Consider the following 22,325-nt stretch of genomic DNA (forward strand, 5'->3'; position numbering starts at 1 on the left):
ATAATTGTGAATATACACCGTTGGCGTTTATAGTGATGAAGTGAAAGCACAAATAAGTGCAAAAATCAAACAAACAAATCAACTGCAGGCGAGACCACGGTCGACAGGAGTCGACCGGCGGGATTAGAAAGCGCATGGGCTCAGCGCCAACACAAACAACAACAACAACGATGTGATGCAACGAGACGCCGAGGATCGTATATCGAGCGACAACCGGGAAGCTACGATATAACCGTATACAATTTTATAAGGTAACGTAAACAAATCAACGGATGTGTTTTTTTTTACCAGTGGAAAATAATACTTAGAAGTAATGCTTTGATCGTCGAACAAATATTAATATTTCTAATGAATAATGGTGAAAGTGAAATCGAGCTTCTAATAGGACAAATTCACAAAATTAAAACAAACTTGAAAAAGGCTCCATTTCGAAAATATTTGAAATTCACACTCGATGAAAAATTACGAAATGTAAAGTTAATATATAAAAATATTACGGACCTTCTCTTAGAAAATGAGGCGCGTATCGGAAGCTCACATTTTAATTTTCTGATTAAAGCAGCTCGTCAAGAATTTGACGAAACCCTTATTTTGTTAAATACAAAGTTAAAGCATTATAAAAAATCGGTATCTTGCAAGTCGGTGGTCTACGCCGTAATATTTAACAATTTACTGAAAAAGTGTATAGCTAGAAACGTAACAACAATGCCATTCGACATAAAAACGGCAACTTCCATCGTACAAGTGTACGATGGAACGTCTGAAAATCTAGACGCCTACGTGGATTCGGCGAATTTATTGAAGGATTATGTTGCTGCTGATCAAGTGGCAACAGCAGTAAGATTTTTAAAAACCAGACTGACTGGAAAAGCCAGATTAGGCTTGGCGGAAAATCTTAACACAATCGATGCTCTTATCGATGATGTCAAACAAAGATGCGCAGAACAAATTACACCTGCAAACATAATCGCAAAATTAAAAACTACAAAACAAAAAGGGGACACAAATAATTTTTGTGACGAAATAGACAAACTAACCAACAAGTTGAAAAGCATTTACGTTGGTCAAGGCATCCCGGATGGGGTGGCTAAGACCATGGCCACGAAAGCTGGAGTAGATGCCTTAATTAATGGCACCACCAGCTATGAAACAAAAATTATCTTAAAAGCCGGCACCTTCTCCAATATCAATGAAGCTGTGCAGAAAGTACAAGAAAACGCTACTCCAACAGCAGCCAATCAACAGAACTCTTCACAAATTATGACTTATGGTACACATAAGCATTATAATCATACCAGAAATAATCGGGGCCGACGTGAAAGGAACCAAAATGCACAAAGAGGAAGGCATACTTATCACAGGTATCAAGGGCATTTTTTAAATCGAACCCCTCAAAATTACGGGTTTAATCGAGGCGGTCGGCGAGACCAACGACCTCGACAAATGTTTGTAACAAATGCTGAACAAATTTATCCTATGCCACAAAACATGCCACGTATGCAAAACCTACCTCAACAAATTCCGATTCCGACAGCAGGGCAACCTCAAAATGTAAATTTTTTAGGCCAGGCGAACCAGGGTCCATCCCCTCAACAACAATTCATTCGATAAATTTAAATGCTGTAAATTTCGTAACCTTATATGTTGAAATGACAAACAGTAAGTGTACATTTATTTTAGATAGCGGAGCTGATGTATCTCTGTTTAAAGTTACAAAAGTTCCCGCAATGCAAATAGTAGATTTTAACAAGAAACTTAGAATAACAGGTGTTACGGAAGGAGTGACGGAAACTATTGCCGAAGCTCAAACTTCTGTAACATTCGACAATAACCTTAAATTAGTTCATTCTTTTCAGTTAGTTAGTGAAAATTTCCCTATACCCACAGATGGTATACTTGGGCGTGACTTCTTAGTCAAGTTCAGGTGCACCATCGACTATGATAATTGGCTTTTAAATTTTAATTTTCAAAATCATTCAATATGCATACCTATTGAAGATAGTATTAATAATAGTATAATTTTACCACCAAGATGCGAGGTGATTAGAAGATTACCAAATTTTAGTGTGACCGAGGATTCAATCGTGCTCTCACAAGAAATACTTCCAGGAGTTTTTTGTGGAAACACTATTGTATCATCAAACTCACCGTATATAAAATTTGTTAATACAACGCAGTCACAGGTCGCAATCTCAAATTTTCATCCTATATGTGAACCTTTACACGATTATGTTAGAGTCAATAAACCTACGGAAAATTTAGCTATGAAAAAGGAAAGGATACAAAACATTTTTTCGAAAATCAATTTTAATGAAATTCCTTCATATGTTCACTCCTCATTAAAAAAGTTGATTGAAAAATATTCTGATATTTTCAGTTTAGAGAACGAAAAGTTATCTCACAATAATTTTTATTCTCAAAATATTCTTCTAAATGACCAGGTACCAGTCTATATTCCAAATTACAAAACCATTCACTCGCAAGGAGATGAAATGGCAAAACAAATTCAAAAACTTTTGGACGATGATATAATCGAACCATCAGTTTCTCCGTACAATTCGCCAATTCTCTTGGTACCAAAGAAAGCTGGCAATAATTCAAAAAAATGGAGATTAGTTGTCGACTTCCGACAATTAAATAAAAAAGTTTTGGCAGACAAATTTCCTTTGCCACGTATTGACATAATTTTAGATCAATTAGGGAGAGCAAAGTACTTCAGTACGCTTGATCTAATGTCTGGTTTTCACCAGATACCATTAGACCAAGAGTCTAGAAAGTACACAGCCTTTTCAGCCCCTAATGGTCATTTTCATTTTAAAAGATTGCCCTTCGGTTTAAACATATCACCCAATAGTTTTCAGCGAATGATGACTATTGCTATGGCAGGATTAAATCCTGAATGTGCATTCATTTATATCGATGATATAATCGTCATCGGCTGTTCGGAAAATCATCATTTTCAAAATTTAACTACGGTGTTTGAGCGTTTGAGGCATTATAACCTCAAATTAAATCCTGCAAAATGCAATTTTTTCTTAAATGAAGTGACATTTCTTGGTCACAAGGTAACGGATAGAGGCATCCTTCCAGACGATTCTAAGTTTGAAGCCTTGAAAAACTATCCCAAACCTAACAATGTCGACGAAGTACGTAGATTTGTAGCATTTTGCAACTACTACCGAAAATTCGTACCAAATTTTGCGGATATAGCTCGACCATTAAATGCATTGCTTAAAAAAGGAGTGCAGTTTCAATGGACAGATAGTCAGGAACAAAGTTTTCAACAATTAAAACAAACCTTGATGGAACCATATATTCTGAGATACCCTGATTTTTCACGGGAATTTATTTTAACCACAGATGCATCAAACTATGCATGTGGAGCAGTTCTTTCTCAGCGTTATACTGAAGGAGATTTCCCAATAGCTTTTGCGAGTAGAAGCTTTACGCAAGGCGAACGCAATAAGCCTACCATTGAAAAAGAATTAGCAGCAATTCATTGGGCTGTTAATTATTTTAAATCGTATTTATATGGCCGAAGATTCACAATTAAAACGGATCACAGACCATTAGTATATTTATTTAACATGAAAAAGCCAACATCGAAATTAACGTTGATGAGGCTTGATTTGGAAGAATATAACTTTAACATTGAATTTCTTGCTGGAAAATCTAATGTTTGCGCAGATGCATTGTCACGTATCCCATTGAACTCGGATGACCTTAAATCTTTATCTGTTCTAGTGGTTAACACTAGAGCAATGAATAGAAAAAAATTAAACGATACAACTAAATTCGATGATTCGCAGTTAGCAGACAGTGAGACTGATCACCTCACGGCTTGGCAAACTGAGAATCCATCGGAAGTTAGAAAATATCTGAAAGTTGGGTGTGAAGTGCACCACAACCAACTGAAAGTTAAATTATTTAATAATAACTACAATAAGATGCTTCAAACGATTACGATTCAACTATATGACGAAAACACAAATGGAAGTCAAGCATTAGAGCTTGCACTTTTAGAACTTGGAAAATTACTGAATCATTATAAAAGAACCATGGTCGCCATCTCTTTGCAAGATGAGCTATTCAAATCATTCGCTAGCGAAACTGTTAAGGAAATCGCAAATAGAGCCATTTCCAATTACCAGCTGGTACTGTATAATCCACCAACATTTATACAGAATGTTGATAAAATTAATGAAATTTTAGTTAATAACCATATGACACCTACGGGAGGTCATATTGGTCAACATAAACTTTATTTAAAATTAAGAGAAAAATTTACATGGAAAAACATGAAATTAGAAATAAGCAATTTTGTTAAAAATTGCGAAAAGTGTAAAATTAACAAAGTGAACAGACATACTAAAGAGCCCGTTATCGTAACTTCAACCCCTTTTAAACCATTCGAAACAATTTCAATTGATACCGCAGGACCATTCGGCATTACAAACAATAGAAATAGATACATTCTAACTATACAATGTAATTTAACGAAATACATTGTACTTGCACCAGTACCAACAAAAGAAGCTTCTGTAATGGCAAGAGCATTAGTGGAAAATTTTATCTTGATTTATGGAAATTTTCTTCAATTAAATTCCGATCAAGGCACTGAATTCAATAATGATGTTTTTGAACAGATTTGTAAATTATTAGAAATAAAGCAAACATTTGCAACAGCCTATCATCCACAGACAATCGGAGCTTTGGAAAGGAACCACAGATGTCTCAATGAGTATCTGAGATCCTTCACCAATACTCACAATTCGGACTGGGATGATTGGACAAAATTTTTTGCCTTCTCTTACAATACCACACCAAATATTGAACATGGCTACACACCATACGAACTTGTTTTTGGACGAAAAGCTACACTACCGCATGACTTGCAAGATAACCATTCAATGATTAATCCAGTTTATAATCCAGATCAATATTATCAAGAATTACGCTATAAACTACAAACATCAAACTCAAATGCTAGAAACAAATTAATTTTCCAAAAAGAAAAACGTAAAAATGTGTGCAATCAAAACATCAATAAAATCGATTTAAACATAGGAGATTTAGTATATCTGACAAACGAAAATCGGAAAAAACTTGACCCGTTTTACATAGGACCATTCACAGTAACCAAAATAGCAGATCCAAATTGTACAGTAAAACATAACAACACTCATAAAGAAACAATAGTCCATAAAAATAGAACAATAAAAATCTAAATAAATGATAGCAATTAAAGAAAACATAATTAACATTCTAGATGAGGTACTTGGAGGATAAGTCATAACGAATGATTCCATTTTTATTACATCATTCTCCAAAAGGGGGAAGATGTAGTGTATTTAGTTACATCATATCATAAATCACCTGACTTCTTCACCACATGTTCTGTGATTGTAACTTTCCCACAGTCACAGAACCCGACTTGACAAAAACGTACAACTTTCATATAATCAGCCAATTGTTGCTTGGTTACAAAACGACAATCAGCACCCTAAAATAATTTATAGCTTATACTCATACTCAAATAACATAGAACGACGACCCACGTCGTTGTCATGTATTCTCAAATGTCACATAGCAATGACCCATGTCATTGGCACTTCAGAAATCACTTCAAATGCAAAACTCACATGAACCGTAACTCGACTCCTTCAGCATAGCACTCCGTTCCCAGGCAATAATACTTGCATACACATAAATGACTTAGACTGCTGCCAAGTGCATCACGCAACAAGCGTTGATGCCTTATTCGCTTTTACTCTCTCTCTCCCTCTCTCCTTCTTCATTATTCTATCCTTGTTGCAAACCTCTTATTGATCCCTGATTGGTTTGCCTAAATGAAAAGTAACTCCAAGCACCTCCCACTAGGATAAGCATTGTGTAGAGAACAAATCTATGTATGTAGAATTAAGTGATTTGTAAACTTGAAGATTGAAATAAAGACAGATATTATTCAACAGTAGACTCGAGCAGTTGATATCCGGAAAGATATCACAGTATAAAATACATCGAAGAACAATAGTTCATTGCAACAAGTCGTTGATAATCCAGTACTATAATTTATAATATATTGTTATGCAAAAGGTCCTGCTTATTTGGACAAATACGCTTTAACCTAATGAGGCCTTAAACTTTGACTTGATGGATCTGTCGCAGTTTCAATTTCTTCTGGAACAACAAAAATTAAATGTTAATATACATTATCAGAGAACAATTTAAAATGCATTCCTAATGTTTTTTATAATTCTGGAAATGACAATTAGTAACCCTATTTAGATAGACGTAATTGTTATTTAATTGAATGGGCGTTATTAAATAAATAGAGTAGGTTCAAAACTAAACAAAAACACATCGCTAATTGTTTTGTGCTTTATAACCAAACAAGTTAGTAACATGGTTTCAAACTAAATTTTAAAATTAAAAAAATGTAGTTTTCCGTTCTATAAATGTTCTATAAACAAACCTAAAGAAATTAGAGACGCATAACAAATATTTTAGAGATGATCTTTCAATATAAATTTAAAAAAGAAATCAGAACATTATGCCTTGTTACGGGCTCTCGAAAACAGTTGCCAAAATGCTGTAAATGATTTTTGCTTTACTAAAAGCTGTTTTAGCAGGTTCTTGATCTATTTGATCATGTTCTGGTTTCCAAGTACTCTTAATTTTTCCAAATGTTTCTTCAATTATTTCAATGTGCTATGAGACTGCTCAGCATATGAGACTGTTGAGCCATTCGTCGATCACTTTTCTGATGTAGGATTTACTCACCTTTTTTTCAGCTCAATTGAATTTTCCGCTTACGAATTTCCGGTTGAATTGTCAAACTTACCACTTTTAAATTGATTCGTGATAATGGGGGTGGGACATTTTCAGGTTTCCTTCCTCATTGTATTCCATGGAAGATTTCTTTTCGATATAATTGCTCTTTAGCTTCTTGTCCACCGTCTACTACCATGTGTTATTTTTAAAGTTACCTGTTACAACTCAACTATAAATTCTACGAAACTTTTTACAGTCATATCGTGCTACTAAAACATGCTGCAATGCATCTACGTATCTGCGTACTTCATCCCACATTTTTTTTCCGCTTTAACTTGGTTCATAGAACCTTGCAAACTTAAACCTGTTGTTTACTGGATTCCGCTGTAAAGAACTGTGTCCTTCAGGCCATACATTAGAATTCGCAAATGATTCTTCCTGCGTGCTGCATCCCTGTTGCAGGGTTCCACATAACAATTTTTCACTGTGTAATGAATCTGATATCCAAAGATATCCAAAGATATCCAAAGATATCAGGGTCTTGCAATAACATTTAATTATTTCTGCAAGAATCATCCCTGAGTGATAGCTCATCATTTTATTTCACTGCATACTTCATACCGTTGCTATGGTTTCCGCACTTTGTTTGGATTTTTCACAAATCACCGGGTCTTGTAGGGCGTCTGTACCAGTCATAGAGGCAATAGTAACGGGTTAAGGGATGAAAAATCGCCAAAAAATAACGGGAGCTCGTTTTTCATATCTGAATACGTCATTCGAAAGCTTTTCTGTTATATTTCACGTAAAAAATAATTTTAGAAAGATAAAATCATTGAATATTTCAAAAACTCATTTCCACCATAAATGGAACATGTTCCAGTAATAGTGGTATTTACTAACAGCTGTTCCTATAATAGTGGTTTACATTGATTTCCCATTGAGACTCACTATTATAGGAACGCCCCACTATTACTGGTGCAAAGGAGTAAAAAAGTTAAGGTTTTAAATTGTTTTCTACGGTTTCTTTACTAATTTCCAAGATTTTTTTTACACATTCATCTCATTTTGACAAGGGCCATGTTAGAAAAATACACATAAAAATAAAAATTGCCTATAACACGCTTGAAACCGCACTACCACTATTATTGGGACACACACTACCACTGGATCAACCACCCTATCAGTTATCAGTTATCAGTTAAAAGCAAAACAAATATCAGCAAAGACTTGAAAACAAGTCTACTGAAATTGCGACAATCAGTCCTAGCTGCAAAGCAGGACTACGAGAAAGCCAAGGAACAACTGGGCAAGGTAGAAGGCCAAAAAGACACTATGTTGTGGAGAATTATTGGTGCTGTGAAACTGGCAACACTGACTTGAGAGGGTAGATAATTTAATTGTTTGAAAAGAGGAAAGAAGTCAGTTGGAAGGTGGATGCTTTGCAGACTCGTGCATTGTACACTAGAATGTAAGTAATTTTAAGATTGAATGAAATGATTATAAATATTAATAAACGCTTTTAACAGCATTGAAGCTGCTCAACAAATGACTGCTGTCAATAGGTGATCATTCGCGGCAAAGTAATATCCCCATCCCAACATTCTTCAATGATTCTAATCGCCTACGGATTAGTTAACAATGGAGCCCATAGCACGTAGATTGGAATTGTTGGAAGAGGAGAGTGCGAAATGGCGAAAACATTGTGAAGATGAAGAGCGGAGAATAGAAGAGGAATATCAGCGGAGTTTGGCCGAAATTCGGGAAAGATTCCGAAAAGCTTCTAAAGCAATTGAGTTGGAGTTTGCACCTAGGAAGGAAGAAGTAAAAAGGCAATTTAGTGATGAAGGTTTGAGAGAAAAATCTGCCTGCACTACTTCTCAACCAGAAGCAAACAATCGTCATCCAGCTTCTACAGTACCATCGAATTGTATTGTTCAAAAACGTACGATTGGTGTTATGAATGTTGTGCGGAAGGCAGTAAAAGCGCAAAACAAGGGCGAGAATGATCAAAACGATTGGATCAGTGTATGGAATTTACCTACCTACAAACATATTGAGATCAGAGGAAATCACCGGGCTAGGCAATCACAGTTTGGAAGGTACATCAGCAGAGAAACAAACGCAGTGTCGAAAAAACAAAGGTTATTTGCGATAACGGTGTTTGAAGTTTATGATCCCGGCGGAATATTATATGAGCAATTCGGACGGAGAAATAACAATGAACGGCAGTTCGACAGTGCTGACTGTGGGTCGCCAGTATTGTGTTGTTTCCAGATTATCGCCATTCCATGTGAATACAGCAATCACTGTTCAGACCGGTTACCAGTTTCACGGGAGGGAGACTGTTGTGGAGAATTATTGGTGCTGTGAAACTGGCAACACTGACTTGAGAGGGTAGATAATTTAATTGTTTGAAAAGAGGAAAGAAGTCAGTTGGAAGGTGGATGCTTTGCAGACTCGTGCATTGTACACTAGAATGTAAGTAATTTTAAGATTGAATGAAATGATTATAAATATTAATAAACGCTTTTAACAGCATTGAAGCTGCTCAACAAATGACTGCTGTCAATAGGTGATCATTCGCGGCAAAGTAATATCCCCATCCCAACACACTAGGTCGTGTCAGACCGAAGTGTTTTCCTTCACAGGCAACGCGAATATATCTGATGATATTATTCGATACGCGATGCGGAAGAGGGAAGCTTCCGGGGATGAATACGTGGCGAAAAGACGTATGGTTGCTAAGGGAAAAGTGACCTACGCGGCCGTCCTCCAAAGCGGAAAAGCTGGCACGAGCCAAGCCCCGCGATCAAGAGGACATGGCAACAAAGGAGAGGCCAACACCAATCCTAAGGCCAAGAAAGCCAAGAAAAAGGAGCCACGGGTTAACCGGAACAAGGCAGTGCATCCACAGGAACCACGGGCGCAAGGCAACAGCAACCCGTGGATACGAGTTGGAAATAAGAAAAAACAGAGGAAACCGAAAACGGAGCCCAAGGAGAGCGCTAAACCGAAAACAGCGAAACGTAGGAATTTAGGCGAAGCCCTCGTTATCAAAACGGAGGAAGCAAAATACGCCGAGGTTCTGAAGGCGATGCGAAGCACAGAGAAGCTATCGCCATTGGGCGCAGACGTGCGAAGCATAAGGCGAACTAGGATTGGTGAAATGATCCTAGTCTTAAAGAAGGACGCCAAGGAAAAGGGTGCAGTCTATAAGCAACTGGCACAAGAAGTACTTGGTGACGAGGTTGATGTAAGATCCCTTACTGATGAAGCGACTCTCCAGTGTAAAAATCTGGATGAGGTCACCGATGCAGCGGAGGTCTCGGCTGCCCTCAAAGAGCAGTGTGACATCGACGTAGCCAGTAAGGCCATCCACCTTAGAAAGGGCCCGCAGGGCACCCAGGTGGCGGCGATCAGGCTGCCGGTCGCAGAGGCCAACAAAGCGAAGAACTTGGGCATACTCAAGGTAGGCTGGTCGGTTTGCCGGCTGAGCATACAACAGCCTCCTGAAGTTTGCTTCAAGTGTTTCGGGAAGGGCCATAAGTCGTGGAATTGCAATGGTCCCGACAGAAGTAAGATGTGCAGAAAATGCGGCGCTGAAGGCCATAGGGCAAGCGATTGTAAGCAAAACGCTAAGTGCCTAATATGTGTCGACAGAGCAGACAACGGACACTTAACGGGCGGACCCAAATGTCCGGGCACAAGTGGAGTATCAAAGCAGCCAAAACGGAAGTAACACAGTTAAATTTAAACCACTGTGATGCAGCCCAGCAGCTGCTTTGGCAGTCAGTCTCGGAAACCAAGACTGACGTGGTGTTATTATCGGACCCATACCGCATACCAGCCAACAACGGGAACTGGGTGGCGGATAGGTCTCAACAGCTAGCAGCTATAGGGACGACAGGACGATACCCAATCCAAGAAGTAGTCTCTAGCTCAAATGACGGTTTTGCGATAGCAAAAATCAACGGCGTGTTCTATTGCAGTTGTTATGCGCCCCCAAGGTGGTCGATTGAGGAATTTTCCCACATGGTTGACAGGATGATGGCCGAACTAGCTAATCGGCAGCCAGTAGTGATAGCTGGCGACTTTAATGCATGGGCAGTGGAGTGGGGTAGCCGCTGCACCAATCAAAGAGGCCAGCTATTGTTGGAATCCCTGGCCGCATTAAATGTAGAGCTGGCAAATGTGGGTACAGTGAGTACCTTCCGCAGAAATGGTGCAGAATCGATCATCGACGTGACGTTTTGTAGTCCTAACCTTTTAGGTACCATGAACTGGCGCGTTGATGACGGTTATACTCATAGCGATCATCAATCGATTCGCTATAGTATAATACCAGGCGGGCAGAAGGCAGCGCGATGTAACTCGACCCAAGCCCGAGGATGGAAAACAGCGCGCTTCGACGGCGAAGTATTCACTGAAGCTCTGAGGCGCGAACGAATCACTCTGGACCTAAACGGTGAAGAGCTAGTTGCTATGATATCACGAGCGTGTGATGCTTCCATGCCGAGAAAAGCCCCTCCTAGAGAGAACAGGCCGCCAGTGTATTGGTGGTGCGAATCAATTGCAAATCTTCGAGCAATCTGCCTTCGGGCTAGACGAAGAATGCAACGCGCACGCACAGAAGCAGAAAGAGAGGAACGCGGTGCAGCATTCAGAGAGGCAAAGTTGGCTCTCAAAAAGGAAATCAAGAGTCGAAAACGGGCATGCTTTGAAAGTCTATGCGAGAGTGCCAATTCTAGTCCATGGGGTGACGCCTACAGAGTGGTAATGGCTAAGACCAAAGGAGCCATAGCGCCCCAAGAGAAATCGCCCGAGTTGCTGCGATCGATAATCGATGTACTCTTCCCGCACCATCCCATAAGCCCATGGCCCCCAGCGCCGTATGCGGCAGATGAAGGAGAAGAAGTGGCGAGAGTGACGAACGAAGAGCTGGCAGAAGTCGTGAAATCATTCGCGTCAAACAAGGCACCGGGACCCGATGGTATCCCGAATGTTGCCTTAAAAGCGGCAGTGAACACGGATCCGGACATGTTCAGAACCACGATGCAACGCTGCATTGATCAAGGAATCTTCCCGGATGTATGGAAGCGACAGAAATTGGTGCTACTACCAAAGGCGGGGAAACCACCAGGTGACCCGTCGGCGTATAGACCTATCTGTCTACTAGATACGACGGGCAAGCTATTGGAGAGGTTGATTCTCAACAGACTAGTACCGTATACGGAGAGTGCGGACGGCCTGTCCAACAACCAGTTTGGATTCAGGAAAGGTAAATCTACTCTGGACGCCATCCAGTCGGTCGTTCAAACAGCTGAGGTGGCAATCGAGCATAAAAGGAGCGGCATCCGTTACTGCGCGGTTGTCACTCTGGATGTGAAGAATGCGTTCAACAGCGCAAGCTGGGAAGCAATAGCACACGCGCTTCACCGCCTCAAGGTACCGGTGCAGTTGTGTAAGCTTCTAGAAAGCTATTTTGATGGTAGGATTCTACTGTATGACACAGAGGAGGGGCAGAAAAGCGTTCGAATTACCGCGGGAGTACCTCAAGGTTCAATCCTGGGCCCGCTGTTATGGAATGCGATGTACGATGACGTACTGAGGCTGCCCCTTCCGACGGGTGTTAAGATTGTTGGCTTCGCCGACGATATCACCCTAGTGGTCTATGGTGAATCGATGGAGGAAGTAGAGTTGACAGCAGCGCACTCTATTTCCCTGGTTGAGGAATGGATGAAGTCTAGGAAACTAGGACTGGCCCGTCACAAGACTGAGGTGGTGGTGGTCAACAACCGCAAGTCCGAGCAACGGGCGCTTATCTCGGTAGGTGATTGCACCATAGAGTCCAAGCGATCCCTTAGGGATCTTGGGGTAATGATCGATGACAAGCTGAGCTTCGCTAGCCACGTTGAATATGCCTGTAAAAGGGCATCTACGGCTATAGCGGCGCTTTCGAGGATGATGTCTAACAGCTCTGCTGTAATTGCCAGCAAACGCAAGCTGCTGGCAAGCGTGGCGCTATCCATACTAAGGTATGGAGGACCAATCTGGTCAAAAGCGCTTAGAACGAACAGAAACCTAAAGCGGTTGGAAAGCACGTACAGGATAATGTGCTTAAGAGTAGCAAGTGCATACCGGACGGTATCTAAAGAGGCCGTGTGCATCATAGCCGGGATGACGCCCATCGGGCTCATCATCAAGGAAGATGTTCAATGCTTCAACCAAAGGGGTACCAGAGGAGTCCGCGACACGTGTAAAGAGGAAACGCTCAGAAGCTGGTAGCAGGAATGGGATAACTCCACTAAGGGTAGATGGACCCATCGACTAATACCAAATGTGTCAGATTGGTATGGTAGAAGCCATGGGGAAGTGAACTTCCACCTGACGCAGTTTCTGTCAGGACATGGTTGCTATAGACAGTACCTGCATAGGTTCGGGCACTCAGAATCTCCTGCGTGCCCCAATTGTGCTGGTGTAGAGGAAACAGCGGAGCATGTCGTGTTCGATTGCCCCCGTTTCATTGTTGTGAGAGGTCGCATGCTCACTACATGCGGAGGGGACACGTCCCCCGACAATATTATAGAGAGAATGTGTGCGGATGCCGAGTGCTGGAATGCAGTAACTACGGCTGTCACTCACATTATGTTAGAATTGCAGCGTCTATGGCGCGCCGACCAAGAGTTGGCTGCAGAGGATTAGCCCTGCCGAGGCTGGTCCCTTGTAACATTGTTTAAGTCGGCTAGGAGAAGCAGTTTGCCTAGGCTACTTCTGCTACACGTGTTGTGCTATATGCACTGGTTCCTTCCCGAAGAAATACCGTAAGGTGGTTCCGGGGAGATGAGGGTCTGAGTCCAAGGGTCATGTCGATGCACTGTTCACCACTTGAGCAATTCTAAATGAATTGCTCATGCACAGTGCATAGGCTGGTTTTAGCGGGTCGTCGTTGGTGCGTCATCCCCGCATTCCCTGAGTTATCTTCTCAGGGGATCTGTTTGCAGATTTCCCCCTTGTAAAAAACAAAAAAAAACCCTATCAGTTATCTTAACAAGAGTCGTCCCTGAATGAGTTTTCCTATCTTCCCCGGGTCGTACATTCACAAAACCGGCTAATTATAAACGGCACATTCATTAAATTGTCTGAAAATTCTGGGTTTATACACGGTAATACTTTTTTTTTACCGATACTTTTTTCAATGTATATAAACGATTTGCCTTCTGTACTATCCTACTGTAAATTTCATTTGTATGCAGACGATTGTCAATTATACATTTCAGGAAATCATAAAAATATTTCTGACATTGTAAACCTCATTAACATGGATATACGTCGCATCTTGATATGGTGTGAGCAAAACGGATTACAACTAAATGCAAAAAAGACGCAAACTATAATTTTCCGCACCAAGCGAACAGTTCTAACAGATATTCCACTGATTAGAGTTAATGATAATTTGATTAACTATACAGATGTGGTAAAAAACCTGGGTCTTCTTATGGATTGTAATTTAAACTGGAACGCACAAGTTAATTCCTTGTGCAAAAAAGTTTATAATGCTTTGCACTCTCTAGTTATTTTGAGACATTGCACTCCATTGCATATAAGAGTTCATCTTGCGAGATCACTTTTAGTGCCCTTGTTCGACTATGGTGATGTTCTATTTGGTCTTGTATCTAAGAAAAATTTAAATAAACTAAATCTAGTTTTTAATGCGGTCACCAGATATGCATACAACCTGAAAAAATACGATCATATATCAAACTTTAGAAAGGCAATACTTGGATGTGAATTCACAACTCATCTAAAGTTCAGAATGTGCATTCAAACTTACAAAATATTGAATAATCCTCCACCTTATTTACAAAACTTATTTACTTATGCTCGATCATCACGTGTATCTTTATTGTCAGTCCCTCATTGTTCCACCAATTATTTGAAAGAATCTTTTCGTCATCGCGCTGTAAAAATTTGGAATGAATTGCCAAGAGATTGTAGAACTGAATTAGGATTCTTTTCATTTAGACGAAAAACTAAAATTTACTTGAATTCTGTTTAATATTACATTGGTATTAGAGGTTACTTATATTAAAATACAGGCATATACTTTGAAAATCAATAGATGATTATTTGTGCTACTGTAGTTTGAATAAATAAATAAATAATAAATAATAACATCCCAAAGAATTTTCGATGAATTGTACGTACCATCCCAAATCTCTTCTCTGAGAACTTTCTGGTTTGGTATTACTCACCATACACCAGGCCATTTCAACGAAGGGTAGATAATAATCTGCTTGAACTTGTTTTATAAGTCGTCGCCAAAGTGTAAAGGCGTCTGCTCCAGTGACACTCATACTAATAATGATCGTTTTATTCTGTTCAGCTAAATACAATATAAATTACAGATTCGGGGTCGACCTGAAATGACAACACGTATCTAAATTTCGTGCCAAAATGAACCAGCCTCTGATTGCTCCGTCAGACTGCGTTGCCAGCAATGATTATTGTACGTAACTTCAGCAGCACCTTCTGTGCTCAGATTATTTCTTTTCCTTTTCAATGTTCAATTATGTGTAGCAGTTTTCTAGCAACACGAAGATCATACAAGAGAAGTGTAGTAGTGACCAACGCTTGAGAACTCGCTCAGAGTAAACGAGAGATAGCATGAAAAGAGAAAAAGGAATTTAGAGGAATTTCAGCTATGTATGGATTAGGTGAAATATACGAGAAATGAAGTTTTGTGACTCCCATCGAAACAAGACGTGTTTTACTACAATCGAATATAAAACAGAAATTTTTAAACCTCTCACTTTACAAGACATTACAAGAAGAAGAAAACTAATAAGAATGGTGTCACATCTTGTTTTAGGGATCGACAGGAGATTTCTGAAATATACTTGCCTATTTGTGTTACTATCGGTTTCAATAATCTTTTCAAATAACACTGATGTCCCTGGATTCTCAAGAGCTCATCCGTCGTGCAAAGATAAACGTAAAAAAATATAGGATTTCAAAAAGAGAAACATCATGATCATCATCAATTCAATACCGATTCAAGAGATAAGGCGGGTGGATTATTTTTTCAAAAATGAAAATATATTTGATAAACGTCTAGTATAATCAACATTTTTTGATATAATAATTGTAACGTTAGAACAATGTCTACAATTAAATTCCATATAATAAAAAAAAACATAAGCCACATAAAAACTACAAATTCAGCGTTATTTTGGAATTAAAATAGGAAATACATATTTGGAAAAACAACTTTCTTACTTGAACTTTGAAAACTACGCTACGAGAAGGCTGAAAACTTTGGAGTTTTACAGAAACGATGATATCAGACTTGAAAAAAACTTTGGGTCTGTAAAATTGTCGATTGGATTTCTACAGAGATACGTTTGCCAGATATTACAGAAGATAACTTTTCAACTTCTGAAATTATAAGATGCGGGCCACACTACTCCAATATTCAAAATCACTCCGCGGGCCGCACAAAACCTTGCTGAGGGCCGCAGTTTGGTGACCACTGGCCTAAGCGATGGTGAAGAAACCGCTTATAAGGCCATTTTCGTTCGTAAGCTGGTGAGTGCCTAAGTTCATTATAATCGGTCTAAATTCCTCCTCCTGGCCAACCTGAGCGTTGAGATCTCCGATAACGATTTTGACATCATGGTTTGGGCAGCTATCGTATTCACGTTCCAGCTGCGCGTAGAAAGCGTCTTTATCGTCATCATCACTTGCTAGGTGAGGGCTGTGCAAGTTGATTATGCTGATATTAAAGAAACGGCCTTTGATCCTCAACTTGCACATTCTGTTGTCGATTGACCACCACCCAATCACGCGCCTCTGCATTTCGCCCATCACGATAAAAGCTGTGCCCAGCTCATGTCTGTTGCCGCAGCTCTGGTAGATATTATAACCATCCCTATACGTATGCACTATCGACCCTTTCCAGCAAACATCCTGCAGCACTACGATGTCGAACTTGCGGACCCTCAAAAATTCGGAAAGAATGCGGGTGCTTCCCAAGAAATTGAGAGACTTACAGTTTCATGAACCGAGTTTCCAATCGTTAGTCCGTTTTCGATGCCTGAGTCTATGCCGATTGTTCCGGTGCGAATTAACATTGTATGCTTCCTGTACCGATGATTTTTACAGTTGGCTTGTAAGGCCTGCACCAACCCCCTGTCTCGCCGGAGGACCATCGTGCACAGTACTATTTAAAGTCCCACGCTGACACTAGGACGATGATCAGCCGCTCCTAACATGCAGAACAGACGCTCTGATAAGCTACACCCTCAGAAGAGAGGAGCCCCCTTCCCTGTCAGCATACGACCAAGGTCCCAACGGGGTTGGTTACCCGATCTTCCGGTTACTCGTACCCCAGGGGGCACCACGGTGAGGAAAGGGATAGGAGTTACTGGACAAGAGGCTAAGGACCACAAATGGGGTCTATTTTATACCTTCAGGTACGCGAAGTACCAATGGTACGCATTGTCCAGTCATTTACCACCCTCTCTGAATATAAACACGAGTGAAGAACTAGCCGGATGTGTTAAAATTCACATAAATAAAAACAAAAAAAAAGGGTCATCTGAAGTATTTTGTACAATATAATTTTCGTAGAAGTCAAAATGATTTTTAGCTATATTTTTCATTTGAAAAAAAAATAAAATAATTGGTGGTGGTTGGTCCCTAGTGATAAATCCTACCTCCGTTCTGGTCACGATCTTCAGATTATCGTGATTCGTCAACATTCTTATTGATAAAGTGGGGGGACAGGCTTGAAATGGGGTTTGAAAGAAAAGAATGTCAGAACAGGTATCCACCGGCGACGCCAAACGGACCAACGTAATGTGGTGTAATCTGGGATTTGTGGATTGAATACTGATATTTTTTGCCAAGCATCAATATGGGTGACTTCCGAGGATAGCGAAACGTAAGAGGGGTTGTGACAAGGTTGTGGGTAAATCCATCACATTGGGGTTGTGACTCTGTGTCTTGTCAGGAATAGGGTCTGATTGGTATTGTAGTATGCAATAGAGTTCGGAATTGATAGACAGACTTTGAGGAAAGAAGTTTTGAACGTAAGGCAGCAGCACCTTGGATCTTGGAGGGCGTTGGTCTGGAGAGTTGGGCAGCTGTTTATGCTGGGTTACATTACGTAGAAAGTGGAATCTGTTTTGCTTCGCATAAATTATGGGAAGTATTTGAAAATGGTTTCTTGTTCAGATTGTGTAACGCAAGAAAGAATCTTTAGCTTGGCGTTATATTAGGAGGTTATTATAGTGCAGAGTCGAAGAGAGGACGAATATTTGATCACTTAAACTTTACGCTGCAAGATATTCGTAGTCGTTTCTCGTTTTTTTTTTCTGATGTACAGGTATAAACAGGTATATGTAGCCTAAATAATAAACAATCATACGCGTAGAGCCTACGGGTCATGAAGTTAGGATTGAAATCAAAATAATATTGCGCATTTCTTTCACACCACAGGATTATCGCAGAAGTTTTTACATGTGCGGAGGTGCCGGTAGAGGTGCGCGATTGCGTCGAGTCGGGTCGGTGTTTTCAGCGGACTCATATTTCGCAAATCGAAGAATGAGTGCTCTGAGGGCATCAACATGATTCGATGCGGTCTCACACTTTTATTTGTGCTTTTGCACATGTCTTATTAAATAGGAATACTTTGTGTTAGGGAAAGTGGAGGAGAATAAATTATGATTTATTAGAATTTTCTAATAGAGGCAGAGTTCACATGTTACTTAGGTATTTGAAAGCAAATGAGAACCACATTAAATAATAGATAAACACTAATGCTCATGTTTTTATATTTTTATATTTTTCATTTCATCACGGTCCTCATTGCCCGAGCGGAGTCGACAAAACTCGAGGTGGATAGAATCGACGGAACTACGATACGGAAAAGAAACAGATGAGAAACTATCGATACATTTATTCAACTATAAAAATCACGTTTTAACGTAATAACTTTGTTTCTTTCTTCTCGTTCCAGCAATCCAACAGCCAAACCATTTCTACTATCTTTTCATTTCCTCTTCGTTACATTTATAGTCCCTCTGGTACTGAATCGAATGGCGCATTCCGCTTTTATTAGCGCTGTCTTTGCTGTACGTTGAGCATGGTGTCGGAGGTGGTGTGCTCTGTAGAACATCTGATGTGCTACACGGCACGCCACTTCCGACATTTTGTTTGGTGTGCGGGATGGGCAGTGCTGGTGATGAGGTGGAGGGCGCTATTCGGTTTAGTGGCAGAGGGACTATATCTATTTAATGTATCTGAAACTTGTGGGACCGCTTTAATTCCGGCGCCTGCTTGTGGAAGAACCCGGTGTGCTAAACGGTATAGGACATGTTAACGGGGGAGGCTTGGTAGGTCCTCACCCAGCCCGTGTCTAGATTGGCGGATAATTGTCTGCCAGGGTGTGGATTGAGCAATTACAATTACAATTACAATTTTTCATTTGAAAAAAAAAATAAAATAATTAAATGGGAGAAACCTACCATTAACTAAAATAGGTTTTAGTTTTAGCATATTTGATATTCTCCAAAATTTTCATAAAATTACACACTAAGCTCTTACGGTGAATTTCACCGTAATCTCAACAGCTGAACAGTTCGGTGAAATAAAACACCGTAATTCCGTCGAAATTTTACGGATTCCGGTGATATTTCACCGAATACTGTAAAAATTTACCGTACACCCGATTCTGTTTTTGCACGGATTTTTTTTACACGGCCGTGCAAAAAAAGTTTCCATACAAAATTTTTCACCAAAACCTTATTTTTGCATGAAACGTCGAGAATTGGTGTTACTTTTTTTGCACGGTTTTTGAAATTTTGAACTGAAAACTTTTTTTGCACGGTACGCATCCCCCGTGCAAAAACAGAATCGGGTGTACTCCGTTAATTTATTTCACCGAACTGTTCAGCTGTTTAGATTTTTACAGGAATCCGTAAAATAATTTAAGTGTGTAGTTTTGAAGTTGAAATTGACGAACAATTATTATTATTTATTTCTAGTGGCGGAGCAGCAGGTGGACCTGTAGAGGAAACCATTCCGGAGGACATTCTCCGAGCTATCGAAGAGGCAGATCAGAAGCAGCTGGACTCGGATGCGGCGATTGCAAAGCTGCTTCAGGCTCAGTTCGACAGTGAATACGATGACGAGCTGAAGCGAGTGGAAGACCATCGAAACCGGAATTCCTGCGTGAAGATTTCGTTCAAGAACTACCGAATGGTACCGGAAGAGTTGGTGTACGACGAGGTGCAGGATATTCCGGTTGATCCGAAGGCGGACTGGGATCGATTTGAGACGAACGAGAAAGAGCAGAAATCCATCCCGAAGGTAGGATACAAGGTGAACGAGGACGGGGAGATGGTCACCAAGCACAATCAGGACATTTCGGGGAGGAAAAACGCCTGCAAGGTGATGTCGTTTCCTCCGGAATTTTCCACCGGAGATGGCGCTGGGTTCGACATGAAACTATCCAACAAGGTGTTCAATCAGCTGAAGACCCATTCGAAGAAAGCTACCAAGAAGCAGCACAAAGCCCAGGACCGGAAAGAGAATATCGCCACTGCGGAAATGGGTTTGGATGAGCCGACACGAATGATTCTCTACAAATGGATTAACAATCAGCTGCTAGAGTCGATCGATGGTATCATCTCGACAGGAAAGGAGGCCGTTATTCTGCATGCCGAAACGGATCCTCAGAATCCGAACTTGGAAGAAGGCGCTTGCCACCCCAAAGAAGTGGCCATCAAAATCTTCAGCACCACGTTGAATGAGTTCAAGCAACGGGATCGTTATATCAAAGATGACTTCCGCTTCGCCGGGAGGTTCTCGAAGCAGAATGCCAAAGTGGTAATCAACATGTGGGCCGAAAAGGAGCTTCACAATCTGAATAGGATGAAAAAGTACGGCATCCGATGTCCGGAGATTGTCGCCCTGAAGAAGAACGTCCTGGTGATGTCCTTCATCGGGGACAATATGGTTCCGGCGCCGAAGCTGAAGGAAGCCATTCTGAGCGATGCCCAGCTGATTTGCGCCTACGAGGAAATGGTCGAGATAATGTACAAACTGTACAACGAAGCCCGGCTGGTGCATGCCGATATGTCCGAGTACAACGTTCTGTGGTACGACGAACAGTGTTGGATCATCGATGTGGCGCAATCGGTGGAACCGGGCCATCCGGGGGCTTTGGAGTTTTTGATGCGGGATTGCGACAATATCAGCACGGTGAGTATCATACTTCTCGAAATTCACTATCCTCATCAAATTCCTCTCAATATTCTCATTCAGAATTCTTACAGGATTCTCATCGAATAAATACAGATTCACGAAACTTCTCATAACATCTGCTCTCTTACAGTTCTTCACCAAACGGGGCGTCAGCGGTGTCAAAAGTAAAGAGGAGCTCTTCTTCCACATCACTGGTATGGACCCGTTGACTCACAATGCCACGATTCTGGAGCGTATCCACATGAAGGGCCAACCGGCTCACAAGGTGAGCGGAATCGATGACGACACCCCGGAACACTTCAAACCGGTTGAGTATCCGTTCGATTTCGCGTGGAAAGTGGTCAACCACAAGAGCAGTTCCAAGCGGAAAAGTCCGACGACGGTTGGGGACGTTTCACTGCCTCACTGTCAGCCACAAGTCACAGGTTCAACGATTGGGGTCAGCAAATTGGAGGACGGTATGGCGGAGGAAAGGATAGCAGCGTAGTGCTGTAGAGCGTTGAACTCGAGAGTGGATGCAGGTAATATATCGGACTTAATCTATTTATTATAACGGCTATGGGAACGTTTCTGAACGTCGACTTCTCAAGCAAGAAAGCAGAATTAATCGAATATAGTTGGCGTATTCAATGAAAAGAAACTCCATTTGATGTATCATAAATTAAGCTGTTAGAGCATGTTGAGATGATGGTAAGTACAAGTACATTTTTAAACAATCAAAATGTGCGAATATCTCATTCGAATTGCACAATGGCTTTTTTCGCGTAACTTACTCCCACTTCCCAGAATATGACCTAAGCTCCTACCCGGCTTTGTTAACAGATCTTCAATACGATTGCTCGTACAGTATTTTTGACGTTAATGTTGCTACGAATTTAAAGGTTTACGATTGAACAAGCAAAGAAAAGTATAAAACCATCAGATTTTAATTTTCTGAATACGATATTTTTCTTAAAATGTATCCTTCTTCAAGGTCTGAATTTCGAACGAAACTGTTTCCTTCTGAAGAACTTTGCCAAAGAGTCGAACATTCTATCTCATCTATATCATAGAGTAGAACTACCTTCAAGGCCACTGGAAAACCTTCGGAAGAATTCTTAAGTATACTTAGCAAAGCCATGCTGAAGGTGTCTGGGTTCGATTCACGGTCGGTAATGGATATTTCCATGACTTCCCTGGGCATAGAGTACAATCGTACCCGGCAAAGAAAGCACTCAGTAATAACTGTGGAAGTGCTCATTGAACATTAAGCTGAGAAGCAGACTCTGTCCAACTGAGGATAT

The 22,325-nt window shown here is 40.6% G+C and overlaps 1 protein-coding gene and 1 long non-coding RNA gene across 2 annotated transcripts in view; both read left to right on the plus strand.

Moving 5' to 3' along the window:
- The window catches only part of LOC5571936 (serine/threonine-protein kinase RIO3), a 41,417-nt gene extending 19,763 nt beyond the window's left edge, over nt 1-21,654 (plus strand). The window contains exons 2-3 of the mRNA XM_001659996.2: nt 19,821-21,039; nt 21,173-21,654. Coding sequence (XP_001660046.2) covers nt 19,821-21,039; nt 21,173-21,529 — 1,576 coding nt within the window. The 3' untranslated portion in view covers nt 21,530-21,654. The remainder of the gene's footprint in view (nt 1-19,820; nt 21,040-21,172) is intronic.
- Nucleotides 8,097-9,384, plus strand: LOC110676518. Its single transcript, XR_002500473.1, has 3 exons — nt 8,097-8,242; nt 8,301-9,252; nt 9,311-9,384. It is a non-coding gene; the product is annotated as an uncharacterized LOC110676518 (long non-coding RNA).
- Nucleotides 21,655-22,325: the final 671 nt, after the last annotated feature.

The sequence above is a fragment of the Aedes aegypti genome, chromosome 2 (genome assembly GCF_002204515.2).
Source record: "Aedes aegypti strain LVP_AGWG chromosome 2, AaegL5.0 Primary Assembly, whole genome shotgun sequence".
Lineage (NCBI taxonomy): Eukaryota > Metazoa > Arthropoda > Insecta > Diptera > Culicidae > Aedes > Aedes aegypti.